Raw genomic sequence first — 25242 nt, 5'->3', positions numbered from 1 at the left:
ACGGGCTCCTGCACCAGGCGCTGCGGAACTGCTCCTCATCAACATTTAAGAGACCTGGTTAGCTAACGGCAAAGGCTGGCACAGCACGGGCTGTTCATTTGCAAGGAGTAATCTTTAGGTGATAAACCAGGTTTTACCCTAAACTTTTAATGGAGTTTAAAAAACAACAGTGGAAGTCCACACAGTTCTAACTTCCTTAATTCTTTGGCACTGCATTTCTGAAGATGGGCCAAATTGGGAACAAATAGAGGGTAAAAAAATGCCAAACTTCCTCACCAACCATAATGGATTCTGCTACAAGATCATCATTTAGACTGTTCATACTCCTCACAGAACATATTATCTTAATCATTTGGGTATTTCAGGCTTCTTTGGCAATTAAGCAGGACACTACAACTGAATTCTTTAGTTTCCTACAATATTCCCCAATACTAGTGATTTTAAAAGATATTGATGCAGCTTATGAATAGTAAACTAACACTTGGCTTCTTTGAAAAATCTGCTTTTATAAAATTTGCACCTAAAGCACCGCATTAAAAAAAGGCATTTTTCCATTCCTTATCTTTTTTCATCAATGGAATCAAGTTTTTAAATAAGCATTTTGATAGACTCTTCAGTTACAAATCCACTCTTCTTTCTGACTTTAAGACTGCTATTTAGTGATGTATTTTGACTACTATTTCAAAAAAGAATTTTTAATTGGCCACTTTTTTTCCTTAGATGTAAGTGTATCACCTCTGGAAAATACCTGCCTACTTAACCTTACATGCACAGCACTAAGGAGAATATGTGAGTATTTCAAAAAGGGAAAAACCACCAGACTCAAACTGGGGGAGGGGATAAACAGTGTAGGTAAAGCACCCACAAGTCTTCAAGTAGTGGTGTTTGTCCCTAGCTCAGCCTAATCTCAGACATGACTTTCCAAAGGCAGGAGACAACTCCAATGCAAAAAAACACAACTCCGTGCCCTGTGCAGCTGCTGCATGTTTGTCACAGCAAGTCTCTGCAGAAAAAGCGAGAGAGGGAGGACCTGCTTTGGGTTTTGTCACAGAAATAAGGTCTTATAATTATCCAGTTTCAGAGCATAATGCAGGGAAATAGTCTGTCAACCTGCATTCCTCCTTTCAGGGCTGTAACAGAGTGGCATCTGCTGTTCCACAGTTACACATTTACACAGTTTACACAGTTACACATTTCCCAGCAAAGCTGCAGGATCAGCAGCAGCAGCACATGCCCCGGAACTGGGAAGCGCTCACAGACCTCTGCACGCACTGCTGCATTCTGAAGGTCTCCAGTTTCACATTTCATTTAAACTACACATTAACTGACATCTGCTTAAACCAATTGTTTGAGTACCAATTCTGCAGCTGCACAAAGGGCAAGCAGAGGGGATTTAAATACTCATTTGTCACCAACATCAGCAGCCATGACAGAGTATAAAGCTAAGGAAGTAAAAAAAAAAAAAATTTTAGCTCTTAACTATATAAATCGGGGGTTTTTTTTGGTGGAAAACATGGGAAAAAATTTTTCATTTTTCACATTTCCCAAATAAAGCTCTTGAGCATTAAATATTAGCACTTTCCATTTCAATACAAAAGATTTAGAATTTCTACGCTTACTGTGGAGCACAAAGAGTGCCATGACAGCCATGAATGGGAAGAGGGAGAAGCAATTTCCCAACTCAAACACAGGGTGCTACACAACTGGGTGTTTCTTCTCTAAGGTACTTCCTCAGAAAGTAATGCTAGTTTCAGTAGCCATGAGTTACCCATTTCCCCTGTTGTCACACTAAATCAGCCATTTTAAAATTTACATCTAATAATAGCAAAACAAACAATCAAAAAATTAAGACTTGAGCCAGTAACCCTAATTTTCAAGTTGGGAAGCATTGCAAGTAAAAACATAACCTTGTTGCCATCACTTAATAAAAATGTAAGAAATATCACTGCAGACCCATTTCTGTGTCACATTCTTCCATTTCGTGATCATGTTTAGAACTACCATTTAGGAAGCCATTGGATGAAGTCTCAGCAACCCCATTGGAGTAGTGATCTGTTTCCATGTCTACATCATTGCTGAAAAGAGAGTAATAAATGCAAGTTTTACTCATATTTAAGTACTTAGGTTATCTTTATAACTTCATCACAGTACTTTCTCAGCTACTGAAAAGCTGCTGTTAAATATTACCAAGCTAGACCGCAGTTTCCTCAATAGCAACTGGTGACAGCAGGACACCATGGAAAGTTTAAAGGCTGTCTCAACATTAGTTCTCATAAAATACTATTTTCAGATGTTGAAAAATTAAACATGTCTCCCATTATTTAGGAGTAAGGAATATAACATGTTCTAAATACATACCAGAAAGTTCTTACCTTGTTTATGTAACTGTATGTACACAGAGCTGAAGAAAATGCATTACGGAAATATACTACTGCCACTTTTTAATATAATTAATATTTATACATAAAAAATATAGTTAAGTCAATATACATCCTACTTTGAAAATACCATATTTAGGTAACTAATTATTTCCAAAAAAATGCCTTCTCCTCCTATTTACTCTGTGGAATGAGAGATGAAAAACAAAAAAAGAAAATCCCAAAGCAAATGCTGAGTAAAGCAGAACACTGAAGAGACACTGAGTGGCAAATGCAGAGCATTCAACTCCTCACCACCCTTCTCTCATAGAAGTGCTTTTAGAAAATGCCAGCGTGGCTTTGGGGACTGAGCTTTGCTGACAGTTGCACCCTGGCCTGTTCTATTCCATCACAGAGAATAACAACCTAAAACCTCTGTCAAGACCAAATAGATTCAGTTTGGAAGTGTAATATCTTGCTTCTAAGCAACCAAAAATACTCAGCTTCCTTTGAGGAAGGAAACCAAAAGGCCTCTCTGACTGGGCAAGAACACAGCCAAGGAACTGTCTTCCTCCATGAAAGATGTCTAAGTTGCCAGGACACTGCCAGGCCTTTTGGCAGAGGCAACTGCTGACGGAAACAGAAATTGTGGAAAGTTAAAAAGTAAATTGTTACTCTTACTTTTTTACCCCAATTATCACTATTCAACTAAAATACTTTTGGTCATCACCACCACATCATCACATCCTATGTGGTAGTTTTAGGAATCCATTTTAGACAATGCAGCTGAGTGCTGTTGCATTTCACATCAAATTAGTTTCTGCTGCATCCATGCAACCCAGAGCTTAACTCGTACTGGTTATGAATAACCATATTAACCCTGGTTAACAGATTTATTCTCATTCTCTGAACAGAATGCATTTGCACTTGGGGCAGTGACTGGATAGGCAAACAATCCTGGTGAATATGGTGAAAGTGAATCCACACTTCATATACATCTCAACTGTGTTTATTTTGCACATACTGCCACAAATGGAGAGTATCTGGAAAACTTTTCATTACCTGTGCGCAACACATTTAAATCAGCATCAGTGGCTTCAATTAAAATCCCAAGTGCCAAAGAGCTAATTAACCATCACTATGCAACTTCAAAATTGACCACAGTTACAGCCAAGGTAATTTATTTTTGTCCACTGTATTTCTTTAACCCAACAGGAGAAAAAGGTCTACTGAGCTTGAACTGTCAAAATAACCAGAGTTATCACAAGCTGTTGGCTCCTGACACGTTTCAACTGTCCTTGGGGGGGGAAAAAAAAAATCACATCAAATCCCATGGAAAACTCTTCCCTGCCATGCAGACACATGGAGAACACAAGCCTTAATGTGATTTAGAAGCACCTAAAGTTTATTTACCTGGAATAGCTGTTAACCTGCTGTGATCTGGATACATTTATGTTGTTGAGCTCTGGTACATTCAAGCTGGTGGTCGTGTGTTTACTGTGACAGTAAGACTGATGCGCTTTATTTGATATTACTCCGTTACTGCAACTACTTTCAAACCCTGCAAGAAAGTTTTAACAACTGTAGTCATAAAGTGGTATTTACAGGTAAGTTTGTAGAAAAAAATGAAATAAGTATAGTGTTTACTGACCAAGAACAAGTATGCTAAATTTGTCACACCAACTCAAGTACTTCACCTCCATGTTTCAGGTATTTGAACCTTTAAGGCTTCTAGAGTGCAGAAGTTCAGCATTATTTAACAAGCATGAACACAGACACAAGGTGGTTTTTCTAGTTCTACTAATGTACTGGTAAAATAGAAAACTGCACTAATGTACAAGAGTTTTTTAGAAAATGCTTTCTAGGCCACTGTAATCATTATGAATGGAAGCAAACATTATTAATTCCTGGTCACACAATTCTTTTGATAAATGTGCAGCAGAATTCAGGGCTGAATACTTTGCATGTTGCTACACTTACATACAACCTTCCTCCTTCACCATGTAATTATTTTAATTGTTAATATTGTGCTTTGCTAAATAAAATTACACTGTGAAACACATAAAATTATGCTGTGAAATTATGATGCCTAGCTAAAATCTCTTCTGACCCTTCTAAAATATACCAGGAAAACTACCATTTGAAGCAAACATGTAATTGCCAGTTCCATCAAACCAAGAGCTCCCTATTATGTTCTAAAATAGAAACAGGTCACTGGAAGGGCTTTTTATAAAGAAAACAGTGCTGCCATTTACAAAATCCCAAACATCAATTCTAATAATACAATCATCAACCTGCCTCTATTTTCAAAATTACAAAAGTTACAGGCACTTTCTACAGTACATCCAATAATCACCTGAAGAACAACCAGAAAATTTGAGTGGCTCTCCAGTGACACATGTGATGACTCTCTTGACACAGAAGGCAAAGCAAAGCTGCCATCCTTCCAAGGGCAGCAGTTACTCTGATGGCCAGGCTACACTGGCTTTCCACTCCACCCCAGAAAGTAAAAAAAAAAAAAAAAAAAACAATAAAGTGCCCCAAATCAGCCCCCATCAGTTTGGATTTGGAAATGAAACAGAAGTGAAAGCTGATGGTCTCTGCTACCTTTAGAGTCCTAGTCTTCAAGGATGCCATGTTCAGGTACCATTTTAACATGCTCAGCTTCCTCTCAGCTTTGGAAGGCATGGGGATCTCCCCACAAGCTTGGGGCAGCTCTGAACATTTGTGGCTTTCCACTGAAGACTTCCCTTTACTTAAATGCTCTAAGAAAAGTTTCAACTGTGCAGACTGAAATGTGGCTGCCAGCAGCACATCTTTTACTCAACCATACCACCCAGCTTCTGATGTTTCCTGCTCAACCACAGCTATTCTGACTTCTCCATCAACACCACAGGAAATGGATCATATACACCACTTACTGGATTTAAACCAACATGCCCAAGCCATAAATTATCATCAAAAGGACAACAGAAATTTATGTCAGAATCTTCTACCTCCCAGAGGGGAAGCACTTCTTAAGAAATTGGTGGCAACCTACTATGCAAGAAGTAAAGCCAAGAGCACATGCAAAAATTATGCAATGAAACTTCTGGTTTTCCCAGTGACTGGAAATCACATATTTTAAATCACTAAAATTTTACTGTTGCACATAGCATTCAGCATAAAATCTTAAGTAAAAAATAAAAAAAAAATTAAAAAAAAAAAAAAATCCACGTGCTGTGTTATGTCCAAATCTGTGTGGTCTATCCTCCACATCAACTTACCAGTGAAGTGTGTGCTGCTCCCTTTGCCTGTTGCCAAATTGTGAATATTCATTCCATGGCTCGGACTCATGCTAGGACTACTGAATGACCGTGGGCTAACAGGGTAACTGTCTTGAGATTTTGGACTGTGGCCTCCCAAACACCGCACTTCACTGTCTGTACCGTTCACCATCTCTATGAACTGGCGCACCCTAAACAAAAGGCACAAAGTTAAGCTAATGACACCATTTACACACTTCACATTACCAACGACAGCTATGATTTCATTTTAGTGTTAAATATAGAACAAGTCTGACTCAACAAAATGCTGGATGTCAGTAACCCAATCATCAATAAGCTCTGGAGCATTCCACCAAAAATACACAATTACAGATTTTTGAGGGAGCAGAACAGGAATATTATCCTTGGAGGACAGCCTTTGTCACTAAGTCCTCAAAGTTTAGAGAGTTAAACTATATTTTCTTGTTCTAACTGTTTTCTTTTATTGGCAGGGGCAAGGTTATTTCTTGAGAAAGCTATGTTATTATGTTGTCATGTCTGTCATTTCTCTCAAAGCAAATGAGAACAGAGTTTGACTGTCTGGACCATTAAGCATTAAAGGGTAACTCTTAACATTAAACACCTGCACTAGAAAACAGTTTGAAAAGTAAACTCCCATACAAACCTTCCCTTTAGAGGCTGTTGCTTTTTGTCAATTTAATTTTAGATAAGGAGGTTTTACTATGGATTTTAAAGAAGCTCAGAACTCCTGCTTTATGCTTTAGGCTTCAACAGCCTCAATAGAACAGGCAAAATTTAGAAAGACAGATTGAGAAAAAGATAACATACAATTGATGCTATTGAGTGAAGTCTTTCATCAAAATGTTCGCATTTTGTTAATTCTGTGATAAGTCTGGAGTACTGTCACGTGAATTCTGTTCAGCACTTGAGCATGACAGACTTCAAACACATTCCCAGTTACTTAACTGAACATAAAATTAAAGTGCTTTGTTCTCAGAGGAGATAACACATTTTTTCCACATTCAACACTGCAATGTGATACAAAATTCTGGAGAACAGCGCAGCTGGCAAGTGAAAAACGCCAGAATGAAGGTGACTATTGTGTGCCTGGGAAGCCAAGAGAACTCTTTGGGATTACAGAATTTCCACAGCTTAAGCCAGAGGTTTCTAGCAAAGTGGCATGGAATGGAACAGCTCATTTAAACTGGTCTTTTAAGTCAGTCATCCCTTTGGAGGAACAGACTAACTTGTGCCATCAGGATTATTAACCTTCTTGAACGTGCTACTATATCAGTTTCCATTTTAAGTTTTACTTGACACCCAAATGGACTAAAATTCACTAAAAACACTACAGAACTTAGTTCTAGAGAACAAGTCTACAGGGAGATGTGAATTATGCTGCAAACCAGGACCTCGATGACAAAACCTAGTTAAACATGTAGCAAATAAGAAGAGCATAAAAAAGTGAAATATACACATTTTCTAAAAAGCGCTGCTTAACTTTGTATAAATTTCTCTGAAAGCTTTAAATGAGTAACTGTCTTGTCTCAGAAGGTACTGTGCCATCTATAAACACACATCTGTATAATTTGAAGACTCACTTTAATGCAAATAAGAGATTAGGATTTCTTTCTAGTAAACTTGGATACAACTGTTGTGTTGTTTCAATGGCTTCTCCCATTCTTCCTGCTAAAACCAATTTCTGAATTCCTGTTCACCAAAAAACAAATAAGAGATTAGGATTTTTTTCTAGTAAACTTGGATACAGCTGTTATGTTGTTTCAATGGGTTCTCCATTCATCCTGCCAAAACCAATTTCTGAATTTCTGTTCAGCAAAACCAACATCAGTTAAATGGACAGCTTATGGATTAATACACGTACATTAATGATTAAAAGACACTGCAACCATCAATCAACAAGATTTTTTTCCTTTTAGAAAAAATTAGTGTAAAGAAAGATCATGCTTCTTTAAAATGTTCAACAGGAAAATTTAAGAAGTGCACTCCACCTACATGTATCTAAATGAGAACTCAGTATTTTTATTTATTGCCAGCATCCAACTGCTTTGTAGTCAGATTGTGCATTTAGAGCTAGAATAAGACTGCAGACACTCTTCTTTGATTTATTTCTCATTTTCACAACTTTTTATAAATAAGCGCATACCAAACTACTGTCACTCAAGAACATCCAAATTGCATCCCACTCCTACAGGTTCAATTTTGACTAAGAAAAACAAAAATTTAGTCTCTTTCACCTACAACACATACTTCCAATAAAATTACAGTTGAGTAAAATCTTTCCCAACAGTCCCCGCTTTAGTTGATACTTCTGTGGCTGTAACTTGGCTCAAGTTGCAAACAGCTCTCTCCAGCAACAGAAAAACTGATCCAAATGAAAAATAGCCCAACAAATGTGTTGTTTTACAACCAGAGCAATTTCCCCATGTGGTATGTCATACAGTAACACAAATGCTGATGGTCATAGAGCAGGGATTTAAATCAAGGGGAAGGCACTGTTCATTCAGGCTGCCAAACAGCACTGACATGGCAAGTTAGAATTGAACTGCTGTTAGTTGTCCTTGTCCTCTTCCCCCTCACATCTGTAAGCAGCAAAACTCAAGTTTAACTCATAAAACATTCTCTAAACTCAATCCCTTTTCACAGTTCAGATAAAAATATAAATGTTTGTCAAGACTAAGTTTTATATTCCTGTTTATGACTTTAGCTCTCATAAACACTCAGCGACATTACACACACTTGTTTCAGACATACCAAAACTTTCCATTCAAGATAAAAGACAACGGATAATTCACCACATTCTGCTACATCAAACAAGTTACAAAGTATTACTGCAAAGATTTTTCATACCCAGCTGCTCATACATGTGTAACATTAGATGACAGCAAAGAACTGTGCTATGGAGCAGTGCTGCAAGCAAATTCTACAACACTGCTTAAGAGAAAGCTTTATGTAATATCTGTTTAAGGGAGGAAAAAAGGGATGCAACGTGCTTTCCAGCCTTACTTTGTCTGTTCTTAATGGAAGCTAATTCTTCTAGCACAGTCTGGTCTGTGGATCTGGCGAATGCCTCTGCTGTTGCACAGTATCCATGGTGAACTAAGTAAGATGATACCATTCTAAAAATAAACAAAAACAAAACTCAGAAATACTCACTAAATACAGGTAAGAAACCAAAAACTCCTGAATGTAAAAAACCTTTGCTAAAATACGCTGACTGAATTGAAAAATTCTACTTGAAATGCAGAGATATCTGTACAAGTCAGACAAAAGTAATTCAGTTAAGAGTTAGTATATTCTTCAGAACACTGTACTGAAATATAATTTTTAAAAATAATAAATGCATAACTTTATTATGATGAATTTTACTAACAATTATTCATCACCCAAAGGCAGGATCAGTTCAAATATTAACTACTAATTAAGTTGGGGGTTTTTTTCTCATTACACACACTGAAGTGAAATTGCTGCACAGTAAGTTTTTGTTTTCACTGAAAAAATAAAAAATGCTAGGTCACAACCACCATTTTTCCAAGAAACACTAATGACACATAACTTAACCTGGCATACTGAAGGCTGAGAACACAAAAGGAAATTTCCAGAGCCCAGATTAAAACTGCAAATTACAACCATGGCAACTTTTCTACAAACTCCCCAATCCGTATTAGATAGGTAAAGTTAGAACAGAAGTCTTACACTCATCATTATAAAGTCCAAATTATTAATGAGAGAACTCTTCCACAAGATTTGTTCATGCTCCCTTTTACACTGTTATCAGACCTGGTAATAAAATTACTTGTACTATTTTTTAATAATACCTATCACTTTTTGCACAAGACAATAAATAGAAAGTTTTAAGGAACTCTGAAATCATGCAACTAACAACATTTTAAAATATTAATAATATTACAAGTCTTACTTCTGAATCATTGTTTGCCACTCTCCTTCCCGATCTCCTATTGGAAATCTGTCAATCTGTGCTTGAATTTTGGTTCTCCACTCTCGCATATAGTCTTCAATATCAAATACAAATGGGTGTTGTCCAAAATTAGCATCCACAACCTCTCCTGGTGTTTGAAGCCCTACTGTAGGGTACAAGTTTGGCTGAAAGAAATATTTTAGTTAGTTTTTGATACTTGTTCTAAAATCCCCACTGTTGTGGGTTTGTTTTTTTGTTCTCATCTCTAGTAATAACCTCACTGCTTCTAGTAGTGTGCTCCAGCAATAAAAGCTTCTGCCAATACAGCAATACAATGACTGACTAATTTTATTCCCATTGCTCGTAATTCTTTTAATTTGGAAGAAGAAAAATCTACTGACATTCTAGTCAGAAATACACTTTTTAAACTGTGCTAAATGTTACAACTTTTGGGTTCAATTTCACTAAATATTAAGTAACAATTTTTGATGATTTTTAAAGACCTGTTTTTTAAAAAGGTCTTTAAAAAGAAAACAGAAATTAAACTTACAAAGTGGACAATTTTCCTTTTAGGATGAAATACTTAAAACATTATTGAATTTTAGTGGTAAGTACTGACAGGATAGAAAACTCAATAGACTCAAAATCCTCAAAATCAAAATCTTGTAGTGCCTAACAAGAACTGTAACAGTGCACTGAGTTTTTCGTGAATTCCTGGGCTTGTATCTAGGAAAATACTTTACAGTATTTATTGTTGTCTCAGTTTTATTTTCTGCTTAGAGATTAGGTCTCCATGCAAATTTTAAAAATGCCAAATATGAGAAAGGTACAATCTGCCTGTTGGGTTAAAGGCTATTTGCTTAAATGCAATGAGCATCTCAGCAATGGTGAGGCAATCAATTGTGTGAATGGGGTTTTGTTGCTGGGATCTTTTGTGTATGTGTGGGTGGAGGTAGTTTAATTTTGTTTTTTTTTTAAGTTTTTTTAATGAAAATACCTACATCATAATTACACTGCAGATAATTGTGGTATGGTATAATGGGATGCTGACCTACAGAACTATTATGTTAAATAAATTAAAGTTATCAGTAAGAAGTCATCAACATGCAGGTCAATAGGAATTCTGGAGCCCAGAGAACCCAGTGAAATGAAAAATACTCTGGTTGCTCAAACCATGCCCAAACCAATCTTGCCTCTATTTTCACAAATACACCATTTGCTTTTTTAAACAAACATGCCCATACTGTTACCTAGTCTAAAATAATCAACAAACCACAAGTCTCAAATGTTTTAACGAGATGTAAACCATTGATTCTAACAAGGGGTTCAGCTTCATACTTCAGATTATAGTGTCAGTTTTCCTGAGCTGGCACCATGTGCTAGCAAGGAGTCCTGCTAGCAGCCTGAAGATCCAGAACAGTGGCAGTGGTTTCCTACACAAAACACTCAACCCTCAAGTGGTAGGACTAAGAGGCTCCTTGGATTACTGACTTCATTTTTCCTTAATATCTGTCCTTGCCTCTTAAGGCCACACAAAGGAAGTAGCTGGCCAGATGGACGTGCATCACACACTGCACCTTAAACAGATTAAACCAGAAATGAAGTGGATGAGAAGAAAACCAAAGTAAGTGCAGTATCATGCCTGTAACAGTAGTATAGGGAACAGATGCCAGTTTTAAGGAAAGCACAATTTAATCGACGCAAAAGCTACAAGACTTCAGATATGTGCAGCTTTAAAAAAAAAAGTCATACATTTGATTGTATGAAGCAAAGATTGTGAAAATCAGGCATCAAGAATGAGTTACAGCAACAGTATCTCAAGCAGCCATCCACTACTTTGGTGTTTAACACAGCTCTTACTTTGTATACAAGGCTTGCATGTGTCAAAGTGTGTAATAACAATTTGCATGTATTATTATTTTCTGCTAAAAAAAACCCTGAAAAGGAAATCCTCTTTTAAGAATCAGTGTAAAACCAAAACACCTTCTCCTTCAATTAAAAAAATCACCACTGAAATCATAATGAGAAATATCTAATATTAAACTGGCTACAAAAATTATCATTGTAATTCCAACAAGCATAAGATAAATGCTAGTTTGATCTGAAACATCTGTTTATGACACAAAGGAAAACTGTCTGAAAATGCACTTATCTTACCGGTAAATCTGTGAAAGCGATGCCTGTAATAAAGAGAAAATTAAGATTAATTTCCATGTGCATGGATTCTAGACATTTTCTTAAATGTATCATTATCTGTTCAGAACTCTCACCCAAACCATCTCAGAAATAAGTATGGTGAAATCCACAATGCTAAGGCACAATTCATGCTTTTAAATAATAAGTGGTGGTATTTGGAAAAAGTAATTGTCATTTAAAAATACTTAAATTGACCTTAATTTTTTCAAAATAGATTGTACGATTTAGTAAATCATATAGATTTGCAGATTAGAAAGTCTGAAAATTCTAGCTACATATACTAAATTTAGAGAAGAAAGGTAAGGATATCAGAAAATACTTTTTCACTTTCATGTCATGATGCTGCAACATCAAGATTTAATGGGGTCTTTTCGTGTTTGCTATTACTTTTCTTCATAAATACTCACTCAATCTTTACACAAGCAGCACACATCTATAATACTCCAAACCAGTCTGCAAGTATTTCACTCTAATCCACGCCCGCTTGCTTTGGTTTTCAAACAGACCAGCTTAATATCTTGTTACATAATTACAAGCATCCATCTACCCATAAAACCAAGGGAGTGATTTTGCTGTCCAGGATTAGAGAAAAATATGACCTCTATACACTTCAGGAACTTCAGGGGGGCGGGAAGCTTTCAGTTAAAAAAAAACCTTATCAGTAATCTTCTTTGGACAGCCAAGTAATATCAGTATTTCAGAATTTCCTTTATTGTTGCAAGTTTGTTTTTTTAATGCAGAATTATTCAAATCCACTTACCCTTCAAACTTCAATTTATTTTGTACCATCATCTTTTCAATTTTAAGATGAAAACAAAGATTTTAACCTCTTGTCCTAAATTCCGTATCTGTTTTCAATCTCTGTTCTTCCCCAGGATTTCAAACCTCAAGAGCATCTGGATTCCTTACCCACATCTTTTGAAATGAAAGGATGACATACTGAGTGAATCTGTTTCCTTTGTTTCCTCCCATCGTATGTCAAAGCTATAATTTTATTTATTCCCTGCTCTCACCCTAACTTTTTCTAAGCTCTACCACTTCTTCTATTTGGCACTTTTGACATCCAACTTGCTCTTTTCCAAAGTGGAGGCTGTAGGCATGTCAAATAAATGAAGACTAAGTGATATGTAGGTGCTGGGGGTCCTGTGGGGGGAGGGGGAGAGGGGTTGGTTTCAGCTTTTTCTTCAACCCAGGATTTCACACTTGCATGAGAATTGCTTAGCCCTTTCTGCAGCATCAAATCCCAATCTGAGCCAGGGACTTCCTATATTCTAGACTTATATGTGGGCCCAGAGAAGAAACATAAATGTCCTCCAAGTCATGAACCTACAGGAATTCTGGACAACTAGCAGCTGCAACAACTCCATGAGACAGACAGAATTTCTGATTTCTTTTTCCACTCAACACAGAATCAATTTTCTTCTGTCAGAAGCTAAAGCTAGCAAAGCCCATGGCAGCACAAAAGCTGCCAGGTTTCCTTCTGAAATCCATAAAGTGTTAGACTTGGTCTGTGACAGATGACATTTTATTAGCCTCCCCCCACCTATGCCATTCTGGTCTCCTGTAAAAACAGATTTTAATCTTTTGCACTGTTCTTTCACAGTCGGACTAATCCAGTCCGCTCTAAGTTCTCCTCTGAAAAGGAGGGCTCTGCTCTTGCCTTCCTAGCTCACTCATGCTTTCATATGACCATAAGGGTAGTGAGAACACTTGTGTCTCTTCTGTTGATCAAATGATGCAACCTCCCTGCAGGCACATTGTGAATATTTCAGACAGGGAGCAAGGTAAGACTGCTTTCCTCAGCTTTAACACAGCTAAATATTAGGGCAAACACAAGCCCATTATTTTCCACTTGGACCTATACTGCAACAGGATGCCAAAAGAAACAACTACACAGTGCATGGTTCAAGTGTCCCACTGCCCTAGGTCTCAAGGTACAGACTCATTCAATTTAGAAGGAACATTAAATCATGACAGAATAGAATCACAGAAGTGATTACACGGAATTGACCTCAGGAGACTCCTTAGCCCTGCTGTGAGCAGAGGCAGGAAAACTCCCAAGTCAGATGTGTTTGCTCAAGGCCTGAGCAAACAAACTGTCAGTCTAGTTCAGGGAGGCTAGAAAAGAATTAAAACCACATCCTTCCCCCTTTTTCCAAACCTACTTTGTGTTTGCCAATGTAAGAAAATAGAACAGCAACTTCAAGAACATCTACCTCAATAATCTCTTACTTCATGCTACCCTCTCCTTTCCTTATCGCATTTCTACCCTCACAGAAACTTTATTCTTCTTTGAACTTTAGCCCTTCAAAGTTCCTGGTCCCCTCAGCACAATTCCAAAATCTCTTCCCAAGCCCCCACACCTTCCCTAATGCAGAAGCAATTTTTTTCTTCTTTCTTTACACTCTGTATCTTTGCTCAGTAAATTACATTAAGTAACTGAAATCGATATTCCATAAGAATTTTTAACTCCACCCACTCCTGACATCTTCAAATTCAAAAACTATCTTGCAGTGTTGCATAATACTACAATTTACTGTATGAGTTTAATGGACTTAATTTTAGCTCAGCTTTTATAATTTATGGCTTTAGCCCAGCTATGAATGACTCCAGACTGGGAATCCAAAAGACACTGTTCTCCAACTTATGGTCAAAACAACATGCAACCAATGTAAGGTTTTAGTGAAGGCTGGGTGCTCCCCTTACAGCAGCAAGGAATTTTAAGCTATATCCATTCTCCTTATCTTCAGTTTTCTTATTATCTATTACTTTATGACCATCAAGCACTATTTGTGGATGTAATGGAGTTCATTAACGCACATCCTGTGGAATGAGATGCTGTAAGATGAATCTTCCCAAATTCACAAGGAATGTTAGCGAAAATGGTATAGAAGAAATTTCATAGACTCTCAAACTATCAAAAGAACTACTCAAATCCTTTGCTGCTGATGTGAAGAGGGTTTCCTACTCACACCAGCCTTAAAGACATAATGCTGTCATGAAAGGCAGCATTTCTCCATACCCAGGCTGTGTCCATTCTTGGTGTAGAAGCAGGTGTTATTGATAAGGTTGACACAACAACCAATGACATCGCCCGTAGTAAACGTTGGGCCGTAAGGTTGGCCTGTTCCAGAGGAACAGAATGAGTGTCCATCATCTCCATGGTAACCATATGAATGTTTATCCCAACCTAGAGAACAAAAGCATTCACAAGTTATTCATTTCCTTTATTATTAAATAATAAAATTAAAGAGTGTGCTAAGTTGGTATACTCTAGCCAGGTTAATACAGTTAATTACTATGCTCAGCTTTCTGCTTTCTAATATTTCTTATCTAGGAAAGCCACTGTGTAATCTTTAAAATGACAATTCTTTTATCAAAACGGCTGAACAAGTAATTGCATTTGTAGTGTATAACAGGTAATGCAAATTCAGATAATGCATTTTTCTCTTTACGCAAACATACACTATTACCAACACCAAAATTATAATCAGCTACAATGCTGAGAATGAAAAAGCTATATACAGATCTGACATGTCCCAGTAAGGCAGTGAAGATTCTCCTGTTGTCCCTTTCATTTCGCAAAACTATTGCTACCATATGTCATAATCAGATTCTTCCTGGCTAAAAACCAAACATGCATCTCTGGGGAAACATATTTCTTGTCCTGATTATTCTCAATGATTATTCAGCAGCAAGCAGCCTCTGCATAATAACATGATTTCCAGACTAAAGTGTAACTAGCTATGCTGCCCCTGAAAATAAAAATAAATTTTAAATTAAAGGAAAAAAATTAGCAATACAGGTGAAAATCACAGCCAAGAGCAAATTATTATGCATGCAAATATGGTGCTGATTTTGCAGGTGAAGAAGCTGTAGAATCTTTAAGAAGCTGCATACTATTACACTACTCAATGCAAGCAATTTTGGTCTGTGCTCTTTTATAAATACCTATCCACACTCCCTGCAATTCAATACTGAACCTCTTCTGTCAAGCTGCTGCCTAGCAGGTTAATTTGGAAGTACTTTCCACACTTAGACCCTTAATCTTTATCATCAGTAGCTTCATCATAGTAGCTGGTACCACATTAAGCACCTCTCAGTAAATTAAAGACAACCCCAAATTATTGCAGTTACGTTGATCAGTAGTATCTTTGATAATTATAGCATCCTAAATCATACTCAAACTTAATGCCACCTACTAATAATTCATCAGCCTTAGGTGGGCTCAGAGTGTAACGGGGACTTGCAGTCATCATATGAATCTCTACCAGAGCATTTGGGAAAGAAAGGTAAAACCAAGAAAAAGCAGATGCTCAAAGGTCAATTCAACATGATTTTTTATATTTTGATAATTTCAAGGAAGTCAGTTGGTTTTGGGTGAATATTTTTTACACATTTAAAGATCTGCTAAAAATCCAGTCTTTTATGTATACACACACAAAACTTTCTTAAGTACTACTCAGAGATACTACAGACAATTGTAGACAATGTCCCTGATCATGCAGGTCAATGGAATAATCAAAACTTAGAACTAGGCTACACAGTCTGGAAAGGCTGAAGTCTGGAAGGCTGGAAAGGTAAAGGTACAGAAAGTGACAGAAGGAGAGTTCCCTCCATGTTTGACATAAGAAAGTTTGTATCATAGTAGCTCATCTTTATTGCTAGAAATCCAGCATACAGAGCAGGGAAATCTACAGTTTCCTTTTTATCAGGACACATGATGAAAATTTTAAAATTAATTTCTTTGCTAAAAAGTATCTGCATAATGTTATAAACAACAGTAAGAACTGACAGAAGTAGTACAGGAGCAAACGTACAGCAAAAGTTGAACTTTTCAGCTGCAAGTGTTACATAACTCCAGTAACAGATACAACACAGAGGTGTCATGCTACACTCCATTGCTTACCAAAGCTGAAGCATATTTTAAAAAACAATGTAAGTAACTGAAACATACCTGGTAGTCTGTTCATGTTCACACCCTGTGCCGAAAGCCCAATTCCCATGTAACTAAAAATGAAAGAACAAAAGAAATGCATCTGTCTCTCACAAAAATACATACATATGTGTAACACTGCCAAGAAACACAATGCTGACTAATCATCTGCCAATTAAGCTACTGAGAGGTCATTTAATAGTGGCATAAGAACTAGGGATTCCCAGCATATATGGTTTAATATGGACACATCCTGTCTCCACAGGAGGTAAGGAAAACTTCCTTTTCATTTTGGCATCCTGGGTTGTTGATGAAAAATAATGGTATTAGCTAAAATGTTAAAAGCATGAACAAAGGAAGCCAAAGGTCACCACTTATTTTGGAAGCACGGATACATCTATACACATACCAATTTCATCATCTTGAACATACCTAAATATGTTTTTGCAGACACACTGGAATGAAAAATTTTATAAAATACATGCAACACTGCGTTACTTTAGCAGCCAAAGCTGTCCTTGCACAGAACTTATGAAAAGATCACATTGAAACCTCAAAGGCCTGGATTGTATAGCAGAATGTTAACTTGAGAAATTTACCAGCAATGGCACTTAGCTGTTTGCAATCTGATGGCAAACTAAAGTGGGGAAAATATTTCAGATTTCAGGATAGTACAGTACAAATAAAGTCCAAAAGCCAGCTTTACAAAAATGTGGTTTTTATAAAGTCAGTGTCCAGTACAATTGTTAACAATAGGAAATACTGGAAAGCAGAAATGAAGGTTTTCCTACATAACACTATTAGAAGTTAGCAAAATCAATTTTGCTTGTTTCTTTAGCAAAACTAATGCCATTACCAGGACAACAGGAATATAAAAAGAGAAACTACAAAATAAAAAGCTAGGCTTTCACCATTGTCCCTTGCCCAAAATACAGCAACTTCCCTTCAAGAACTAAAGCAAGCACCCAAAACTCACCTAAACCTACATTTCCTAGTTATCAAATCATTCAAAGTATTTTGACACTAGTTCACACCAGCTAAGAAGAATTTGCTATGAAATAATAAACTGTATGAAAACAAAATATCCACTTGGCAATCTGAAAACAGTTTGAGTCAACAAACATGACCTTTGTATTCCCATCTCATAAAATAAATTTTTGAAGCAACTATTGCACTTGGAAGTGCAAGCTAATCTGCTATTTAAAATGCTTTTGACACAGAATGAAACTGAGCAGGACATCTCAGAAGTGATATGCTTAATTGTGTACGGGTGTTTCTGCTTTTTCTATGGATCACTTCCAACAGTCACCTGATTCTATGTTTGATACTTACAAAGCCCTCCTCTGTCAATTTTTAATGTATAATAATACCATCTTCCTCTCCCTCAAACATAACAGCATGAAATGGAACCTCAGAACCGTATATAGCAGATATTAAATTTAAAAATACTGAAAAGCTGAAGGAAAGGGCAACAAACAAAAGGATCAGTCTTTGCTGCATTGCTGAATACATTACTGAGGCCCCACTGCAGCAGCAGATTGAACAAAATAATTATAAATTAAAGCAACAAGTGGAAACCCCTTGATTTTGTCTTAAATAATAAAGGCAGAGCTGTTATTAGCAAAGTCAGAGGTCTTTACTCATGTAAAGACTGAAAATCTCTTGTTCGTTATAGAAAGGATATTTAATTTTAAAAACAAGTTTAGATAACTTGAACTCCACTGACTGCAAAAAGCCTTTGAATGTGAGTCATATTAAAAAAAGCAATCAAGGTTTGGTTTCAGTATTTTTATAGTAACAAGACTAAGGTTACACAAGAATGTAAAATATTAGATAGATTATCATTGTCTAGGCAACATTTTGATACCACCACTGTTTTCTTCCTCAGATATCCTAACTTCCAAGCCTCCTCAGTAACAGCTGTAAACACAGATACACTGTATTTAATATAGCTGGGAATAAGGAATCTTTACCCATTGGTAATGACTGGAAAGCACCAGGCACTAACACCATCCCAGGAAGAAGATGGATGGTCAACAATATGTATTTTTCCCTGGGATTCACTTATAACTACTCAAAATTTTAACACCATTTCATGAAGGAGACTTGCTGAAACTGAAAGTTAGATAAAAATATTCTAAATAATTAATACATTTACTATAGACATCTTTCACAACGCAAATGTCTCCAAGTTATGATTTGAAGTGAGCGAAATTAAAGGCTCAGCAATTAAACTAATTTATTATTTTTTATAGTTGATAGATAGGTAACCTCATGTTCAGCTAGATTTGTACACCATAAATTGAGGGGGAAATAGTACCATGACAAACAGGCATTAAATGCTTTTAAATTTATTAACAGGAGTTGCATTTATGCCAAACCACTACATGTAACTTTCTTACCTCACACCTGCAACCTTCACAGACTCCAATCGATTTTTTAGCTTGTTTTTTCAAGACACTTAACCATTGTTTAGGTCAAGAGTCAGGGTCTGCAAAAAGACCTGCTTCAGTGGGAGGAAGTACATAATTTGCTGTCCTGTTTGCTGCTTCAAGTTCACGTTTCATGCACATCAAGATCAGGACAAGAGAAGCGGCAGAGCTCCATAGTTAACTTTTCCTCCCTTAGTCTACGACAAAAATGATGGGCAGCACAAGCAGCAGCCCAGGTGCAATGCTGGCCCAGAATGTTCTAAGTCAGTCCGTGACGCACTTCTTGCTGTCCTGTCACATTAATAGGTTTGGTCTAGGAGACCAAAGTGAACCTGTTCTTCCTGTGTGTAGCTATGTCAGGCTATAAGAGCTGTCCTTGAGAAGTGGAGGTGTCAGCTCCAGGAAGCAGCACCCTCAGTCCCTTCTGTAGCACCTTCCAAAAATGGACCTGTCACAGTGTGGCTTCAGAGACCAGAGAGGGTGAACAATGGTGTGGTTCTGATGTTGCCTCCCTCAGTATCTAAGAATTGTCCCTCCACCTCAGCTCCCTACCCAGACACACCCTGGCTGCTGCAGTGGGAGGATCATTTACCCAGGCTAATGGCACAAAGTGGCCTGGTGCCTGTTTTATTAAGCAGCCCCTCTTTCTGAGCAATTTCAGTCCCCCTGGCTGCTACTCATCATCTCATTAGCATGCTCGACAGGAGCTTATAAAATAACAAACAACCACTCATGGAAGACATGAAATCACCCAATGAGAGACTGAAATAAGATACTTTAGCTGGAAAACAATTTAAAGTACAGCCAAATTGGTATTAAGGACCAAGAAAGCAAGTGTATTTTACAAAGTTTTGGTTTTTCACTTCAAATTGTATTTATTCTTGTTCCAGTCCAGTTCAGTTAAGATATAGGTTACCCTTTTAGTGTCTCAGTACATTTTCTAGTTTACATTGCACAAGTCATACAGAAACTTTAGGAACACCACAAAACTACAGAATTTAAAATCCGCTGAAGATTCAATTTTTTTACCACAAAGCAGAAGAGAAAATATGAAAAAAAAAAAAAAAAAAAAAAAAAAAGGCCCTACCTTTCTCCTGTAACACATACTAAAAAGCCTAGGCTTCTCTGCAGAGAAATTTTTAAGAAGCAGAAAGCTCACAATAACTGTTTTCTCCTCAAGTATCTTTCTAGTCAAAGAGCTAAATTTACATTTTTGCTGTAGACTAAAGTTTCTACTTGGATGCCTGAATAGACTAATTGTGAGAAATAAAAACAGCCAGAGCCAAACAGAAGGAAAAAACAGCAGTAAGAGATGGTACAGAACTGCAGATGCTAAAAGATCAAGAAATTAAAAAAATGCAGAGATACAACTCTGATTTTTATTTGTAACTGTTCCATTCAGTCTTGTAGCCCCTATGTTGAAGGTATATGAAATATCTTTCAATATGCAAGTTGATAAAAATCAGGGCTCAGATTAATTATATCCTATCCTGCTCACTCCCTAAAGAGAAATCTCAAAAACTATACCAAACCACAGATGTCTCAGAAAGGCTGAAGATAAATTCAAGTACTAAATAATCACTTCTCTAGTAAAAAAAAAAAAAAAAAAGGAAAAAAAAATCCATATTGTATTTATAAAGACAACTAAAATAATTTAGCAGATATTTACATACTAGTATGTAATAGCCTCCCTACTACAGAAATTTTAAGAAATTTTACCTGCTATCTGCAAAGAGTCAAATTCCTTCAGACTTCCACTGTTCCTACATATACTACATAAAAAGGCATTATAACTCAAGGAACTGCTACACGGTGCTTCAAAAAACAACTCATTTGGTGTTGCAGAAAGTAGGTAAACAACGTGGTACCTTACTCCTACATGCTATAGATTTAAAGGAAGTAACTTCAACCATACAGTGTTAAAACCTAAGTTACCATAATATCTGTAGGGAATCTAGTACAAAGTACTAACAGATGTTTACAGCCATAAATAAGGCAACTGAAAACACCCTAATGTTTTGAATGCACTGATTACTAAGGAAAGTAGAAGTAACACTGAAAAAACTGTGTATAGTTTGTTTTATCATTATGTTTGTATCTTGGAAAGAGGACAAAGACAAAACTGCATCATCTGTAGGAATTTAAAGACTCAATGAACTTTTATAGGGCTCTCCCAACTCAATTGCAATGACATAAAAAGTTTGAATGAAGTTATCCTATAGTTTTCTGCACTGCCTTCACTGACACTATGAGGCCAGAAATAAAGCACATTAAAAAGGTACCTACATTTATCTTTAATATAGTTACTCTGCATTAAAATTTTTAGAAATGTGCCAATTCAAGATCCTTATTGTCTGCACAGTCACAATAAGAAATGAGATGTTAATCTATTTAAATGTTTCAAAATATGCCATAGACAGTTTGAGTCTTTAATTTAAAACTGAAAACAAGTTTAATTTTATGGAGTATTTCCAAGGAAACAGTATTTTGAACATGATAAACCCACGTTTCAGATTAATGCAGTTCTGCATAGAGAGGAAAAACCAAAAATAGATCAGGCAGTCATTTTGCATAGCGCTCGAAACTGTTACTCCTGTAACATTTTGCTTGTGATTGCTCTAATGTTTCTAGAAGAATTCTCATTTACTGACATCCCTCCCACTTTGAGGTTTCACCATTTCATCTTGTCCCCAAGCACTAGAGCTTTTTTGGGGACCATACTGTCAGAAAAGAATAGTTGCAAAGAAAATAATATAATGCAAGCGTAGGCTACAGTAAAGTTATCATCTATACACTATATTTATATTAATGAGCTTCAGAAGAAAGAATTAAGATTTTTCAAGAAGCTAAGACCAAGAAATTAAATATATTCTCTTGGCTCTTTTTAAATTACAATTTTTAATTTCTAGGATACATCAACAAAGAAAAAAGACTTTTGTCACAGTTCCAATATTTCTGACCAGTTAAACACAGTCTTACTACACATTTCGTTAATGTTCATTTCTGTCAATGTCTGCTTTCATACACTCAGGTAAAAATTAATTACTGCTACAGTTTAAGAAAAGATACACTTGCTGATTCATGACCTGATCTCTTCTTGCAGCTGCTACAATTCAAATGAAGACACTAATGAAAGAAGGATACTTCAGATCTTATCAGATTCTACTCTATACACAAGTACTCTGCTAATAATGCTGCAAGGCCTACTTATATGTAAATAGAGACTGAGTGAAGTTTTGCATGTTGCTTTAACAAATGCCTGTTCTGTAACAAATAGCTGCTGAAGAAACTAAAATGTAAAAATAGGTCTTGGGACTGCATAAAATTTTCAGAAGACACTGGTAATATACAAAACAAATACAAAGCAACCAGCAACTGACAATGTTATATACTTTGCTTATTGGTTTATGCTTAAGAAAAGGTATACTGGGCACTAAAGGAAAAGCCAACTTACTGCAACACAAACTTGTAATAAAAATGTATAGTTTGTGTTTGAAGAGCTACACATACATTCTCTAGAAGACAACAAAGCATGTGTATTTCACAAACATGACTCAAACACTATAAAACAGTTCAGTCTCCACCACAGGCATAGGTGTCATGAAAGCTCAAACTTAATTGTCATGGTATTATTGTTTTGGATAGTTTTTCCTTTTTTACTTCACCACCTACTTCATCACATACACAACACATACTACACAAGATACTGCCAAAACAACAGATGACTGATTGTACATCCAGTGTTAAAAACCAGCCATAGTGTAACAAGCATCTAAAGCCTTATTAACACTGCTTCACCAAAAACATACTCATTACTTGCATGAATTTACATTTTATTTTGGTGCATAACATTTAGCAGAACTTACACATGCGCTATAAAACCTGGCCATGAAGATCTGCATCAGCACCACCACCCCACAGACTAAACAACCCTGCTCACAGAAGTGTAACCTCAGTGCTATCTGCTAAAAGAATACAGCCTTTCTAAACTTAGTTTTCATTGATTTTTCTGAATGGCTTACCACTCCCAACCCTTGCTTTCATTCTTCTTAAAAAAAAAAAAAAAATTAGAAGCATTCCAGGCCAGGTTGGATGGAGTGTTGAGCAACCTGGTCTAGTGGAAGGTGGCCCTGCCCTTGGTGGTGGGGTTGAAACTGGATGATCTTTAAGGTCTGTTCCAACCCAAACTGTTCTGTGTTTCTATGATTTTGCATTTTATGCTTAAATGCAAAATTTTTATGCAGCTTTTAGCTGCTCTAAAAGTACTGAAGACCATCTAGAAGTACATGGCATTACTATTATTTGCCCATTCTAATTAATTGTATTTACAAATCAAGGATAAAAGTATTCTTCCCAGAAGTTCATTTTCCCTGGGAAAGAAACAGTCTCTCCTGGTGAAAGACTAAAAAAAACCAAAAGGCCATATTTAAACTAAAATTAATAATAATGGGTATAAGCTTGTACTGTAACCAAAAGTAGCAATCCCAGTCCCCTTGTTCCAGATTCTGCTTCCTGCTCCTAGTTTCACCCTCTTTTGCTGTCATAGCTACTCATGAAACAATACAAACAGCCATACTGGGGAACAAAACTGAATGAAAATGAACTCACTCTGGAGGTCAGCTTTTGGAAAATGAGTTATCCAATCAGGTTTACCATGAAGCTGACACAAACAGTCACAAACCGGGAAAAGGGACATGAACTCAATGAGTGTTCAGAGACTGCTTCTTCTCAAAGCCAAAATTTTTATTTATTTTTAAGTTAACTGGACATTTCCACAGAGATGCAGACATAACTTACTGTTAGTTAATAGTCCCCTTCCTACCATGCTTTCTAATCATCACCTTGGTACTGCTCCCCATACACCCATTACCCTTCTACCATTACTGTCTCCAATCGCTCACATAACCATCCACAATGTTCCACACGAGCCAAACAAAGCAAAGCAAAAGAGAGGATAAAAAGGTGAATATATATAAATAGAAGCCTTTAGGCTACAAAAGACAACATGAAACTAAGAAAGAAAACTGAAGAAATAAAGAACAAAGAAATATTTACAAAGCAATATGACAGCTGGTTAGAACTGTCAGCAAGAATTCAAAAATTTTTAGGATAATTATTTCACGTATCTGTACGGTAGCAGCACATTAGGACTTTTTGTGTCAAACACTCTACAAATACCAAGACAGATTTTGAATGATATTTTGACCTTATTACTTTTACTCAACTTAATTCTCACTTCTCTTTTTCTCATCCAGTACCATCAGTTACTGTCCCTATCACACCACATGGAGGTATCAAAAAGCAACTTCACTGTTCATCTGCTCTGCAACACTAATTTCCATATCCAGCTCTTCCTTCCTAGAAAACCTGTTTTTTCACACTTTCTTCAGTGTGTTTATAATGCCCTCCAAGTTGGTCACAAACTTCTGCAAAATTAACACACCTTCAAATTTCTATTCAAGCCAGTTACCCACATAGAGACGTTAAAGAATTTAATTACCTAGGTCATTAAAGGGACAAAACCAATGCTGTGCTCAAACACAGACAGCCACAAGAAGCCATATTATATCCTCACCCTAAACAAAAAAGAGCTGAGCTTCTTCGGAGAAGAGTAATTTTTGCCCTGCTACTTTCAGATATGCAAGATTAGATTCCAGGAGCAGCACTTTCAAGTGCTATAGTAGCATGAAAAATGGATCTCCTACAGCAGGTTTTAAGTAAAGGTTTTTTGATTATTTCAGGCAAGTCATGCTAAGTAGAGCACACAAGAAAGAATGCTGTTAGACATATCCCTTTAATATAGTACATGGACTAAATACTTTAAGCTGAGTTTATTAAAAAAAATAAATAGAAGTAGTAAAGGCTACTACCAAAGGGAACTCCAAACAAACATCACTGAATTATCCACTGACATTTATGAAAGTTGGAAGCGGTACTTCAGCTTACAGACAGATATTTCAGTTGCCTTGGGTAGTCCAGGATTTACTTTAAACAGTACTATAAAATGCAGCTCTAATGCTTCCACAGCTAGGCTTAGACCTTGAGAACACATGATTTTGCAAGTAAGGCATTTTAGCTAATTGACCCTATTAGTTACATGATGGTCTTCTACAGACAT

The 25242-nt window shown here is 36.5% G+C and overlaps 1 protein-coding gene across 3 annotated transcripts in view; it reads right to left on the bottom strand.

Moving 5' to 3' along the window:
• The window catches only part of RANBP9 (RAN binding protein 9), a 38933-nt gene that overhangs the window by 2386 nt on the left and 11305 nt on the right, over positions 1-25242 (bottom strand). The window contains exons 3-11 of one of the 3 annotated variants that reach the window (XM_056483947.1): positions 16714-16766; positions 14779-14946; positions 11718-11740; positions 9561-9745; positions 8648-8760; positions 7225-7333; positions 5624-5814; positions 3771-3918; positions 1908-2075 (exon numbers count right to left, since the gene is read on the bottom strand). In XM_056483947.1, coding sequence (XP_056339922.1) covers positions 1943-2075; positions 3771-3918; positions 5624-5814; positions 7225-7333; positions 8648-8760; positions 9561-9745; positions 11718-11740; positions 14779-14946; positions 16714-16766 — 1123 coding nt within the window. In that variant the 3' untranslated portion in view covers positions 1908-1942. The remainder of the gene's footprint in view (positions 1-1907; positions 2076-3770; positions 3919-5623; positions 5815-7224; positions 7334-8647; positions 8761-9560; positions 9746-11717; positions 11741-14778; positions 14947-16713; positions 16767-25242) is intronic. The other 2 variants (XM_056483945.1, XM_056483946.1) reach the window with 2 other exon arrangements.

The sequence above is a fragment of the Oenanthe melanoleuca genome, chromosome 2 (assembly GCF_029582105.1).
Source record: "Oenanthe melanoleuca isolate GR-GAL-2019-014 chromosome 2, OMel1.0, whole genome shotgun sequence".
Taxonomy (NCBI): Eukaryota; Metazoa; Chordata; class Aves; order Passeriformes; family Muscicapidae; genus Oenanthe; species Oenanthe melanoleuca.
Note: the sequence above shows the minus strand (reverse complement) of the source record. Positions and strands in the feature narration are given on the sequence as shown.